This window comes from Falco naumanni, chromosome 7, assembly GCF_017639655.2.
Source record: "Falco naumanni isolate bFalNau1 chromosome 7, bFalNau1.pat, whole genome shotgun sequence".
NCBI lineage: Eukaryota > Metazoa > Chordata > Aves > Falconiformes > Falconidae > Falco > Falco naumanni.
The window spans coordinates 10,517,960-10,532,137 of record NC_054060.1 but is presented as its reverse complement, the minus strand read 5'-3'; the positions used below and the strand labels follow the sequence as shown (position 1 = coordinate 10,532,137).

General features: G+C 44.8%; 1 protein-coding gene across 2 annotated transcripts in view; it reads left to right on the top strand.

Annotated features, from left to right (window-relative positions):
• SV2B (synaptic vesicle glycoprotein 2B) overlaps positions 1-14,178 on the top strand; it is a 70,199-nt gene that overhangs the window by 37,323 nt on the left and 18,698 nt on the right. For both annotated transcript variants that reach the window (XM_040602108.1, XM_040602107.1), the window contains 3 exons: positions 149-1,035; positions 12,214-12,394; positions 13,016-13,167. In XM_040602108.1, the coding sequence (XP_040458042.1) occupies positions 519-1,035; positions 12,214-12,394; positions 13,016-13,167 (850 nt within the window). In that variant the 5' untranslated portion in view covers positions 149-518. The remainder of the gene's footprint in view (positions 1-148; positions 1,036-12,213; positions 12,395-13,015; positions 13,168-14,178) is intronic.

The following is a 14,178-nucleotide window of genomic DNA, read 5'->3' as shown; positions in this document are numbered from 1 at the left end:
AAACATTCCTCAAACACTCTGTTGCCATTTTTTTTTTTTTTTTTTTGCAATGGAAAAGCATGTATTCAAAACATAGGGCGTTATATCTCAATGCATGTGTGCTCGCAGACTTATTGCTTTCTCATTGCTATTGTTTCCTCCTTCTCAGGACGTGACCTTCACCGCCACAATGAATCAGAAAAAAACTGTCAAATCCTTCTAGCTGCCTGGCTGTGCAATTTGCTGTTCCCTTGCTATTCACCAGACTGCAGCTCTTCCTACCCAAAGCACAGAAGAAGCCAGCAAGTCACAAATGACAGCTGAAAAGTGAAGCATTATCAAAAACTGTGTGAGACTGTCAACGAGAAACTTTATATAGTAATTCTCCTTCTGAGCCTGGGAAACTGTGTATCCCATCAGTTGCAAAGAACATAGAGAAGATATGTTCAAGTAACCAATACCAGAAATTGCACAAATCAATATAGATATTATAGTATCTACACGCGGTGATCTAGAGCATTCAGAAATCTCCCTTCAGAATGGAGGATAGATATAAAACCACAAACCTCTATCAAGGGGGCAGGGAGGCAAACCAAGTCTCAGATGACTACAGGTACCAGGATGGTAACTACGAAGGGTATGCGCCCAATGATGGCTACTACCGTGGCGGGGATGAGCCCGCTCAGGAAGAAGATGCTCAGAGTGATGTTACAGAAGGTCATGATGAAGATGATGAGGTCTATGAGGGAGAGTACCAAGGGATCCCACACCCAGATGACATTAAAGAAAAGCAGAAGAAGCGAGCTCCTGCTGTGGCTGATGAGTACAGAGACCGTGCTGACCTTATGGCAGAGAGGATGGAGGACGAGGAGCAACTTGCTCACCAGTACGAGAACATCATTGAGGAGTGTGGCCACGGACGCTTCCAGTGGACCCTCTTCTTTGTTTTAGGGTTGGCACTGATGGCAGATGGGGTGGAAGTGTTTGTGGTTGGATTTGTTCTTCCCAGTGCTGAGAAGGATATGTGCTTATCCAGTTCAAACAAAGGGATGCTAGGTAAGTGCCACTTGTGAACAGCTATTCTAATGCAGTAGACAGTTGCTAGAGCATCTTTTTCTAGTGGCCAACTGATTTCAGGATCCTCCGATGACTCTTTTGTGTTGTATGCCATGCAGAGTCATGACTGGGTGGATCTGACTCAAGAGCTGTTTGCATGCTGCTGAGAAGGCAACTATTCAAAAGCAGCAAAATTGCACCACATCTAAGCCCATATTATGAATGTGCTGAGGCCCCAGTACTGGTCACTGCAGGCTAGATCCGAACAAGGCAGCTCACAGTCAGCAGGTCCACGAGGCAAAACTCATAGGGATGTTCAAGTACAAATAAGTGAAAGGTCAAAGGTGGCTTTTCCTACCTGAGGATCTAGTGACTCAGATTTGACTGCTTTTAGAGACTACATCATGGTGAGAAGTCCAGACAGCAGGTACCATCCAAGCATGAGAGTTAAAGAAGACAGGGGTCTGTTTGCTCTGGATCACTTGGGTGTTACGTTGTGGTTCCTGATGCTGTCCTGCTCTCCAGTTTTCCGCTTTGCCCAGGTTACCCTTTTCTTCAGCTCAAAGTCCCAACTGGTAAATCAGCTGCACAGTTGGTTCCTTCTGCTTATTAACTTCTCGGTCAGAGCAGTTTGCTCATACATACTGCATCAGACGCAGCCAGTGGAGGTTCCTCCTTAGGTTTGAGGAATGCAATTAATGTGCTGCATGGGGATTAAAGGCCAAGGCTACAGACAACATCCCTTTTGTATCACCGTTGACATCTCCCTGAGGTCAAAATAGAAAGGCTTATTTATTGGGAGTGATACTGGGTGGAAAGGTTTGGGTGACAAATTTTTCCCCTTGCACTTTATAAGCCAAAGACAGCAAAACCTCCCAGATCTCAAGAATCAGGAAAGTATCCAGCATGGACCGTAGCAAGAGCCAGCCATGCGACAGCACAGTGCGTCTGGAAGGAAAATTAAGTAGCTCTTGGAAGAACTGCTTTAAGAGGGGGAGAGTGTACCAGGGTTGTAGGGGAATCATCAGGGCCTGAAGTTCATACATGCTGGCCCAGAAGCCTTGCTTGATGCAAGGTAAATGAAGATTTTGGATTAGACCCCAGCCCTTGACTCCGTTCTATCTGCATTATTTTCATGAGACAAAGGCAATAGATAATTATCTTTCTATAGACCTCTCATCTTGTTTTACTGAGGTCCTAGACACTTTTCCATTTCTTCCTTTTTCTTTGAACTTGAGGATCAGGATGTTTATTTCTGTAGTTAGCTAGGTTTGTACTTAGATTTGTGCCTTTAAAGAGTTTACTAATTTCTTTTACTTCACAAGCCGCTTAAAAATTCTAGGTTAAAATATCTCAGGTCAGGTATCTAAAAGCAAATTGCTCGCAATTGAATCCTGATTTCAAAGGGACTTCTGAATTCACCAGCTCCCTATGGGACACCAGCCTGGGTGCCTTTTCAGTGGTAAGAACATTTTTGAAAAGCAGGTCATTTATTTTAGTGACTACATGAAAGCTGAGATTTTCTGAAACTCTGACCCCATAAATACCTATCTCTGTAGAGCTCAAGCTCTGGCAGGCACCCGAGTCAGAAAACTTCAAATGTCACAAGAAAATCTATCTTTGAAGTATTTCTGGCCCAACCACAGGTAAAAATGAACAAGAAATCTCCCCAGAGAGCTCGTTCTGCTTTCCCCAGCTCAGTATTGCAAGGCTGAAAGTTCAGGATGTTCTGATAAGCTCTGAATAAGCAAGGAGACATTTAGGTGCAGATCCAATCCCAGCTCCAGCCTCCCGCGCATTAACCGAGCTAATCTGGAATTGCTAATCAGGGGAAGAGCACTCTTTTAGCCGTCTTTCCTGCCTAATTCTAAAGACAACTTTTGAGAACCTGGTTTCGCAGAACAATTTCTTCTACCCTTAACTTGTTTGCTGATGGATCTGCTGTCAAAGGTTGTATTCATATTATTTTGTGGTTTAAATATGAAGGGGGGAAAAAAAGAATTTTCCTAAAGGCAATAAAAGTTGATTCATCTTAATTTGAGGCAGAGAAGAAAGTAGATATTTATGGTAGCACTCAGCTGTACTGATCGGTATTGTACATGAGGCAGCTCTCTGATTCACTCCATCTCACTTGTTAAACATACTTCCTGTCTGCTGGACGTTTCTCTGCTGCAGGTTTCCTCTTGGATCTGAGGTTTGTGAGATGATCCTTTGTGAAAATGAATCAGGCACGGCTAAGAAAGTCTTAGACTGCTGAGTGGTGCACTGATAGGAGCAATGAATACCCAAGGGCATCAAGAAGTGAGGGTGTGAGGAGGCTGGCGTGGGTACAGGGCTGCTGGACGGTGTAAGAGGGGAAGAGTGCAGATCTCTGGGTCTGGAGAGGGGGAGGAGGAGGAAAGCTTTCTGACAAACTAAGGGCGGCATCAGGGAGTGGAAGGTGATGGAGGTTTGGCAGGCAGCAGGGCAGTGCAGGGACACCAGGTTTCGGTGCAGACCTGCCTCCAGCGCAGCCCGGTGTCCCAAGCACTGCCCCTGCAAGAGGGTTTCATCCCTTTTCTGAGCAGCTGTGGGTACACGGCATGATAAGGGCGGACAGATATCAGCTACTGAAGGGAAAGGCTGGGGGAATGTTATTAATGGAGACAAGAACATAATCTTCCTCACAACCTTTCCTAGATTAGCTTCAACATCCATCTCCCTGCAACTAGAAAGAAAGACCTAACAAAGCCCAGAGCCTCCAACACATACCCATTTCCCTTGGTGTTTCCATCCCCCAGCCGTCCATGGGTTGTGCTGTTGCACGCTTAACTTGCCGATACTCAGGGCTCAATGACATAGACTGACTCGGTGGCAATCAAAGAGCTCTTCACCTCGATTTCTGCCTCATGTGCAGTGATGATCTTGCAAAAGTGTGTCAGCACAGAATGGAGGGGTGATTAGAGAAGGCACAGCTTTCCCTCAGATTATCATGAGGTTTTATGGGAGCGGGGTTATTATCCACACGAGTTACTACCCCTTTCCTTATCCCTGTGTACCCATAGTTGTCTACAGATAAACTCATGTTTGTTCCCAAACGACCATTAATCTCAACACATTTTTGCTAAGGAAACATAATCAGGTCATCCCAGGTGGAGTTAAGGTTGCTCCTAGGCAGCTGCTAACATTTAAACACATGAGAAGGTCTCAGCCATAACAAGAGAGGCCAGGAGGGAAAAAATGGGAAAAAAGTCAGGTAAGTAATCAAACTCTTGCAGAAATAAGAAGGGACAAATAAGAGACCTAAAGTAGATGCCCCCTAAAGACCAATTCTGTGAAGCTCAGCATCTGCCAAAAGGACATTTTGCATCAAATACTCTGTATATTGCGTATTTTTCCTCCCTTGGAGAGCAAGCATGGGAAAATATCAAGCAAATTATGGCCAAATTATGCAAAAATTACAAATAAACAGATGCCCACAGTGTTTCATGAAATGTGTGAAATGAATATGACACATCTTAGAAAACGTTTACATTTTGTTCTGAAAATAAACATCTCGTCATCAGATGCAAATTAACAGCTATTTTAGCCCTAAATATCCCTAGTGGGACAAAACACATATTCGGAGGTTTTCTGTTATGTGAAATGCTATTTTAAAGATGATTAAAGTGGTATTACAAAAAAAAAAAAAAAAAAAAAAACAAAAAAACGAAACCAACCAACTGTATATATTTTAGCGGTTTGATTTCATCAATTTTTAACGCTAGTTGTTAAGAATAAATTTGGTAGCTTGTAACATTGGTTTTGCATATTCATTTGACAGATCTCCTTTACTGAGCTTTCACCAGCAGTAGTCTAATAATAATTAATTTCTTAAATTTACTGAAACAGAATATTCCTTTTCAGTATAATATATCCTGTCAGAAACAGATTTTTTTTTACTTGCTAAGCATAATCATATGAAAAATCATAAAATTTGTATTTACTTATTTGCTGAAAGGCACACAGTATCATTATTTGGAGAAATACCATATAAATGTATAACTTCAAGTGCTTTTAATCACCTCTTAGAGAGCTAAATATCATATTTGCAAGCATAGAGCAGTGAGTGGACAGCAAGTATAAAAGATGGTGACATAGTAACGTTTTAAACTTTTTCGCATCCTGCATATGAAAAACTCCAGGCACTGTTAAAGCATCAGACTTCCCAGATCCCCAGAGCTGCAGTTGTGTTATCATCATTTCACAGTTCAGTAAACTGAGACAAGAAAATTTTTAAGGGCTTTGCCCGTAACTGCAAAACAGCCACACCAGTGCTGAGAATAAAATCGCTTTTTCAGGAACACAGCTTCCTTTCCTTTTTATGATTTCATAATAATATTTTAAGGAGAATATCATTTTACAGACTCTTAACCTTGCAATGTTAGATATAAAAAAATAGAAAAAAGATCCTATTAGTAGTTATGGAGTCAGGTAGCAATTCGAGCTTGGCTGTGTGAGTCAGGTTGAATAGGACCTGTAACAATATCCCTGCTTTGAGTTGTATGAAGACAGTGTGTATTTTATTATCGGCTGAGATAAAATCTGGCCTCAGTTTCTCATTGACCTGAATTCACCTGATATGACAGTAAATCCTAATCCCCTCGACAGAGCTCACTGGATTTTCTCCACTTCTTTTTTTTTTTTTTTTTTTTTTTTGATGGATAAATGCAGACGAGCCCAGCCATGGCTCCCTTCTTGCTCTGCCATGGCTTGGGGGTGCCGGCTTTGCACCTCCTTGCCTGCGGACCCCCAGCACGGCAGCCAGCTATACCCTGGCGAGAACTGCCCGTGTCCACGTGCCGAGCATCAGGCACGAATCCCTGGCTGCAGATTTGCTCCTGGGCACAAACACTCCCGCAGCCCAAGGAGCATCATCACCTCGAGCAGTAGGGACATGTTAGGGGAAAAAAGGTGGGTTTGCACTTCGGGAACACCCCACACCTTGTGCAGGACCAATATGGGGATGGCTGCATCCCCGTCTATACACACTGCAGGAATTTCATCTGATGAGAGCCAGCATGAACAGGTTTTCATTTCACAGCAAAGGATTTGTTTGGCTTCCTCTGTTGAAAACTTTGCTTTAGCAGAGGGGTTGGGTGGGGAGAACCAGATGGTGCCCATGAATATTGTAGTGATGGACAAGTCCCGTGGGGGGACTGTGAAGCCGGCTGCATGTAAACAGGCACCCACGTCCTGCTGGCAGCGCCCGCGGAAGGGCTCGGTGCGCGCTGCCTCGCCAGTGCTGCGTCAGAGCGCTCGTGGATTCGTGCAGCCACCTTTGGCTGTAACGTGCAGAATCCCCTCGATCTCAGCAGCCAGATTCACCGCATACCCACCCCCAGATCCCTGAAAACAGAAAGCCGCCTTTCGCATGGGTGACCCGATTCTCAGTGGCAGTCATTAGCTGTAGTTGAAGTCTCTCTTCTTGTCAGCAAGGCCAGTGCAATGAGACTGCCCCTTGATTTGATTTGCATTTACAAAGGCAAGGAGATTCACGGGGAAAGCACTAATAATCCTACGAGGAAAAGCAGATTAGAAATTTCAGGAAGAAAGGGAAAAAGGCCACTCAGTCCTCAGCTCATCCTCTGCCGAGACTGTCCCCGGTTCTGGGACATGCCAATCATCACTAAGGCACAGGACAGTCAGGACTGCCACTGCTTTATTCTTATTTAAATTACTTACACACAGTAGGATCCTCTGCCTTGCTTTATCCATCTCCCAAATCGTCTAGACCTGACTCACAAACTTTTCTTTGTGTCCATGAAGCACACCCATGTATAACAGACTCTACACCATTAAAAGCGTTGGGATTTCATTTCTATTACAATTTGAATTGCAAGATATATAAGGCCCTAATTCTTTTCTGCTGTCCAGATGCTCCCCTTCTCCTTCTTACGCCGTAGGGCTGTACTCGTAGTGGCCTGGGCTTTGAAGGCAGGTAGGAGCATCCGTGTTCCTGTGGTTACCAGCTCCTTGCAGACCTATTAGCAGAGGTGAGACAACTCTGTGCCGGGACCCAGGCAGGCTCCTCACCTTCCTGACAACCCCGAGGGCTCTGGGACTAATTCTTCCCATTGAGCTGGGATTTTTCTGCTCAAATTTTCCATTTATTCCATGAGTCCTTGTCCTGACATGAAAGGGATTATTTTCAGATGTGCCTCGTTTTTAACAACTTTAATCCTTTTAACTGCCAATGACAGAAATTCATGCCTGTGATGGAGATTTAGGTAAACGTTGAATTATTTTGTTTTCTTTCTGAGGCTTTTATGAGTCTACCTTTGATTATATGGAAATAGTAAAAATACGGTTTAGGGCACACATAGCTGTACACTGTATCTGCCTTTCCTTATTCCTAGAACTTCAGCTTTTCAGCCCAAAATCCCTGCCTAACATGGAGCACACAACTTCAATAAAGGCTAATAAATTTCTTAATACGAAAATGCTGTATATATTACCTCTTTTCCAATGGGAATAAGCCCAGTCAGTGGTCACATATTTTCCTTATAACTTCAGGATTGGGTGAGTCATGACCCCAAATTTACTCTTAGAATTTCTGCTCTTTGGTTTTCCACTGATTTTATGGGAGGCTGTTGCAGACTTTCCCCACAGGCATTCATTATACTCCATGACTCGTGGAATAGTCTGCAAGTAATGGTTTATTCAGAGATGCCCTTAACATTTCACCTAGGCAAGCACGTGTTCATCTGGAAGCTGAGCCCTGCTAGCACAGTCTAGGTCTGCCTGATCCAAACCCAAGGTTTGAAGTCAAGTTTCTGGTAGAGACCACTGTAATGCTGTGCCGTAGAACATTTGATGGACAGAAGTAACACAGCGAAAGAAATACCATTTAGTGATCACTTTTCTTGGTCTAACTCTCCTTAAAATTTCAGTTTCCTTGGTATGAGCTGGATCTCTTTCAGAGGTAATAACCATGACTGTTCTCCAGAAGACTCTCTCTCCTGCATGGAGACTAACTATTCTACTCCTCCCTGGGTCCCTGCACCTCATTGTTAATTCAGGGCACAGCAATCTGCAAAGCCTGACGTTGTTCTGCACCTTGGGTCCCAAAATCCATTAGCTGACAGTGTTCTACAGCAGCTGCCCCAAAAGTTTTAATGATATTGTCCAGAACGTGCAGTCTTCCCAGAAGACACCTCTCCATCATAATAAAGTGTTCTGCTGATTTTGCTTCAGCCCTGAAGTACACATTTCCATAACTGGGATCTTTCCCCTCAGAAACTGGCTAAGCGGACAGTCTCTGATCATCTGTGAGGTTTCCTTTACTACAGATTTTAATTCTTTTAAATTTCTGGGGGACAATGGATCCAGTGGTTTATCACATACAATAACCAATTAGGGCCACATCCTCTGAGTTCGTGACACTAACAGCTCTGCTGTGTTTTATGTTGCTCATTCTTTGATGGGTGGTGTGTTGCAGAGCTATAATCCTCCCTTCCATCACAGGTTTGAGGTCCTCAGTCAGAATCTGCAGGGGTTTGTCCACAAAAGCTGCTCCACTCCACTGCTTGGTGCTTGGTTTCAAACACTGCCACATCTCATGCTAAGCCCCCTCTTGCCCTGGCCGGAGAGCTGGCTGCCCTGCCACCGGCCAGGGCACACCAGCTAGAGGACAATAACAACCTCCTCCACCTCCTCCTGGCCTGGGACGTTTTCTTTTACCAAGGGGATTTGGATGAACTTCTGCCATCCAGGGAATTTTTTCCGGGGAAAAAGAAATAGTTAATTCTGGCAGATAACTTTTTCTTCCTCATTGGGGTCTGGAAGCGTGGGCTGAGCTGTGCTGTGAGCCACTCGCACGGTGCTGGCAGGGCTCCCAGGGTGGCTGCGATGCGCCAGTGAGTGGACACAGGGTGCACCATCACTTCTGGCTGAGATCAGAGCTGCTCCATTAAATGTAGCTCAGGGGCCAGGATAAAAGCATTAAGCCTTACAGCACTGCATTAAGATTCTTCCTTCAGAAAGATTTTGAACGGAAAGTTTTTTTTCCTCAGCTCTCCCTTGTCATTTGCACTTCTCTGAACAAGCTGGAGGTGAAAGGTAATAGAGAAAGAGATCCCAGATTCTCAGGTGTGTCCATACCTCCTCTGGCTGCTGCAGATCAGTGTCTGAAACTTCTACACACCTTCAGATCACCTCACCAGGACAGCTCGGGTCAAGAGGGTAGGGCAAGGAGTCAATACTGCAGAGCCACAGGCTTGGTGGAGGTACAACGGTGGTGGCAACTTCCTATGCCACGGTTCTGCTACAAAGGCTGTTAAAAGGCAAGAACAGATTTTTTATGCCTTTGACACACAAAATCCTGATTGCCCAGTAGACATTACATGGATAGAAAAAAAAGCATTCACAGAGCGGTGACCCCACCACCCTGCTGTGGAGCAGGGGAGATTTCAGAAGTCTGAACTTTTCCTCTTCTGATCAACATGAGACAAGCATCCTTCAGATGCTGTAATGGATCTCTGCTGCATAGCTTTTAATTTAGTAATGCATTTCAAATCTAGTGTAGGTATTTGCAATCAAAAGACAGAAACAGCTGCCAAATAACTCTGTGCATTAGTCCTTGGCTTTGCTGGATGGCACAGAACAGCCTTCAGCCATCAGACTGATCATCTTGTTTAAACATTAACAGACTTCAAAAAAAAATTCATCATCACCTTGTTTCCCAGGTGATGTATTTTTGACAGAACAGGTCCTGGGGAAGATGTTGGCTCTCAAGAGAAGTCAACATTTGGTTCAAGGTGAGGCATGACCCTCCAAAGGGATGTTCTTCAGCCGTGCCTGAAAAGTGTTCCTTTTAGCTGCATTTCTTCGGTCAGTGAAAAGGAATGTTTCCTATCAAGGCAGCGTATTTACTTGCTCAGCATCTGTTGGTTTCACTAGGATCCGGGGATGCAGGGAACTCTGCCGCTTGAGTTATGGCATTTCCTTCAACCCCTGCTCAGCTGGGTTTTGAACCTAACATGACCGCATTCTCCAAACATCTCCAAGCATCATTTTTTCCTTCAAGAACTACTTGCACTGCAAGTTCTGCTTTCCAGCAAGCAGATATTCCTCCATCCTGACATAATTCTGCTCCTCTGGATCGTATCCAGCCATGATCAGGCTGTGTCAGGATCTCTACAGCATGACTGTGCAGCCTACAGGCATAGACTGCCTATGGTGTGTGAGATGACACAGGAGGTGTTCTGGGAACAGCTTCTTGCACCTCTGTGCTCCCCAGGAAGCACAGCAGTTGCCACCACTTTCTTCTGAAATGTGGTGATGGTGATGCTGCTCCTACTCTGTGGACCACTAGCTTGCAGTAAGCAGCTCTGAGACATGTGCGGCTCAGTAGCCATGGAGCTTCCAATGCAGCAACAGATGTGCTGCCCCAAGCCCTTCCACGCCAGCAGCCGGCAGAGGCCATCAGAGCATGCAGTAAAGTCACCTGGTCACCAAGCGTTTTGGTCCTGCTATGCTAAGGCGGAGGCAGCTGCAGGCACGCACAGCAAGTGGACAAAGCATCAAGGGCTTTGTCTTCTGCACTGTGAAACTCAGAATAACTTCAGTAGCATGGACCCATCTGCTGATAACCTGTCTCCTTGTGGTCTTGCCTCATCTGGGCTTTTTCAGAGGAGCCTTCGAGACATAGGCTCCTGCCTGATCCCTTCCACCCTTATATCTTTCCTGGCTCAAAAGAATGAACAGAACTTCTTCACAGGGAAGCCTAAAAAAAATCTGAAGCCCACACACCAATACAGCCTTCCAAGACCAGCTTCATGCTCTGCTAGCTGCTGGACTGATCAATTATCAATTCCCAGGTGTTATTACTTAACAGCAGTGCAGATCATTTCACTCTAGCTGAACAATGTTTCCAACTCCCTAGCACTGATTGCTATTAGATTTTAAATGCTTAATATCTGATCCTGCTTTCCTTTCACATCATAACACCTGCAGGCTTCAACAGGAATTTTGCCAGCAAAAGGACCATAGCTTGTGGTCCTTCCTAGACTATTGCTCACCAAAGTCACTGCATCTGGAAAGCAGACAAAATAAATAAATAAAAATATTCCTGGACCTTTGATCGTTATTGATTAGTGCTATTTACACTGGTACCTGCATAAAGGAAAAGGTAATATAATAGGTGGCCCTTCTGGTGGCGGTGGCGGAAGAGCCAAGGACAACTGCTGTGTCTGTAGACCACAGTTGCAAGCACAGTGAGCTGGGTACAGGGACTTGGTTTGGAGAAGAAAACTATTCTCTCCTGTTCAGCCTGGCTCTAAATGTAGTCACTGAAACTGTCTTTTGAGGATCCCCTAGAGAAGATCTAATGAAACCGAGTTAAAAAGAAGAAACCATTTTTCTTAACGATGTCAGAGTGATAACTCTGTAGAGCAAACTGTCAAGACAAGCAGTAGGTTCACCCTTCTCCTGAAATTTTCATAACAAGACTGCACTCTTTTCTGTATGTTGTCTTTTAGTTAGAAGCCAGAACTTGGCTCAGTAGTGAAGGAGGTAGCTGTGCTACGCAAGGTGAGTCTCAGTAACAGACTGCTCCTTTCAAGTAAAGCTAGGAAAAGTAGAGGATGAAAGAGGTGATATACTGTGAGGGAAGCACGGGTAGGACAGGTAACCTGCAGAGATCTAGCCATGCTTTAGCAGTCTCTCTGCTCCCACAGCTTTCCGAGCACAAACAGCAGCCAGAGGCAGCCTCCTCCCTATGACCCCCTTGTGCTCAGGGGGGTTAGCAGAGTTAAGACATCAGATTTCTGTTGTATTGTTGGTGGCACATAGCTGGGACACGTGCATCCTAAGCTGCTTATGCCTGGCCATTGCTTACGTGCGGGGGATGTGTAAGCCGTAAGGTTGGGAAAGAAAGATGGGGGTCTAGTGAGACGGGGGTATGTCTGTATTGCACGATGCAGTGCAGTAGGGAGTGATGCGAGCTAACGGGCACAAGGTGGGGAAATTAAGTTCCACAGGTGGAAAGAGCTGGCACCTGAGACAGCTAATCTGAGGGGGGTGGGGTATCTACTTTAGTACGTAGTATGCTGGGTTGACATCAGCTGCCATACAGGAGCTTTAAAATCTGCTTCTACATTGCGTACTGTTTCCACTTGGTTACCAAACTCAGTCTCTCTCTCTCTCTCTCACTTCTAGGCTTGATAGTCTACTTAGGAATGATGGCAGGGGCTGTCGTGCTGGGAGGCCTTGCTGATAAACTGGGAAGAAAGAAATGCCTCACCATATCACTTGCCATCAATGCTGCCTTCGCGTTCCTCTCCTCCTTCGTCCAAGGATACGGATTCTTTCTCTTCTGCCGCCTTATCTCGGGCCTCGGGTGGGTAACTGGTGAATCCACCCCATGTCCTGGAGGAGTCCCATCACAGCTGAGCGGTCTGGGTGTGTGGGGTAGGAGAAGGAAGGCTGCCCGGGAGATGCATCTCGGGTACCAAGCTGGGATGGCACTACTGTTCAGCACGTGTGGTTGCATTACCTCACTCTTGACCCTTAAAGCGTTAGTGGTAGGAAAGTTTAGTCATTGACATTCTTCTGGTGCTGCCCAAATTGTGCAGAAAGGTGAATGAGACTGAGAAATGCCCACCTGGGTTTGCAGCCCTGACTGCCAGGGCCTCCAATGAGACACTCAGCAGTTCCCATCGCCTGCCTGTATTTTGCTTCCCTAGATAACAACAGAGAAGATGTCGAGGTGAAGAGCAGGGGATTACACTGGCTTTATATAAACTGTAGAGGAAAATCAGTTTTCAGAGCATGAGAAGCATCTTGTTTATCTTTGATGTCTAATACCAGTCCAGCCACAGAGATTTGCATTGCTCCTACAAGTCTCACTTTTGTGTAGTGTGTCTGTGAGTGTGACCTTCCCTCTTTATATGTGCAATCCTCACTACAAAGACATCATAGAAGACTCTTATTCTTCCCCTGTGCTGTTTTTTCTCCTCAGTATTGGGGGTACCCTCCCCATCGTGTTTGCCTATTTCTCTGAATTCCTATCTCGTGAGAAGAGGGGGGAACACCTGAGCTGGCTTTGCATGTTCTGGATGATTGGTGGCATTTTTGCTTCAGCAATGGCCTGGAGCATCATCCCACATTACGGTAATTGGTTTGTGCTATTGACTTTTGACAACACCACGTTCCTGCATCACTGCACTACTCCAAAACCCTGCACAGGTAGTGTTAGTCGGTCCTTACACATCACAGCATAAACACTGAAAATAAAAGACACCTGAAGTGCACACAAAAGGTCTGATAAATTGACTGCATGAATGATTGATTGATACTAAGGCTGTAAATAGGACTGGCGAGGGCTGCTTTACATCAAAAGCTTCAAACATACCCCTTGAATTATACTGCTAGAGCCTGAGCTCTTAATCTAAATGTCAGTGCATTCAGGGAAAGCTGGACCGAGATTATATTGCAAAAATTGATCCAGTTATCAAAAATAACTTTAATCAGGGAATTACTTGGTACAATGAATGACATCAGTGAGAACAGCACATGCTCTTTTCCTTAGCCAAATGCCAGCGTGTATCTGGCAACACATCTCCCCAGCATGTGACAGGCTGGAGTCACATCTGACTTCACCTGAATAGGTTCAGGAGTGGAATGGGTTCCCTGCCCATGAGCTGGAAGTGGGAGAGGAAATAGTAGAAGGATGTACTCCGAAACAGATTCATAATCTGAGGAGCAAAAGTCTGCATGTCACGTGGTATCCTTGTAACTCCTGTATATCCTAGGCAAACATCAGAAGCAAATATCTAGTGGAAAAGATTAATTCCCTCAGTATTCAGTGACACCAGCTGTTTGCAAAATCCTGTTTGAGGAAAGTAGGACAGGCCACAAAGACCATGAAGAAAACACTAACATTTAGCTACCTATCAATTTATTTTTACCGTGTTTAAAGTGCACTCAGTATAAAGAAATGTTCATGCTTTTGATTGATATGACAGACCATTGGAACAAATAGGCAAACTTACTGCGTAATGGTTGAAATAATTCTATTATATGCAACTACATTTGTTTTAAAAAGTCCTTATGTATTTACATTACATTTATTTTTCAGATTATTTCTTGATGTGGTCTTATAGCTTCTTTTTTTGGTGTCCC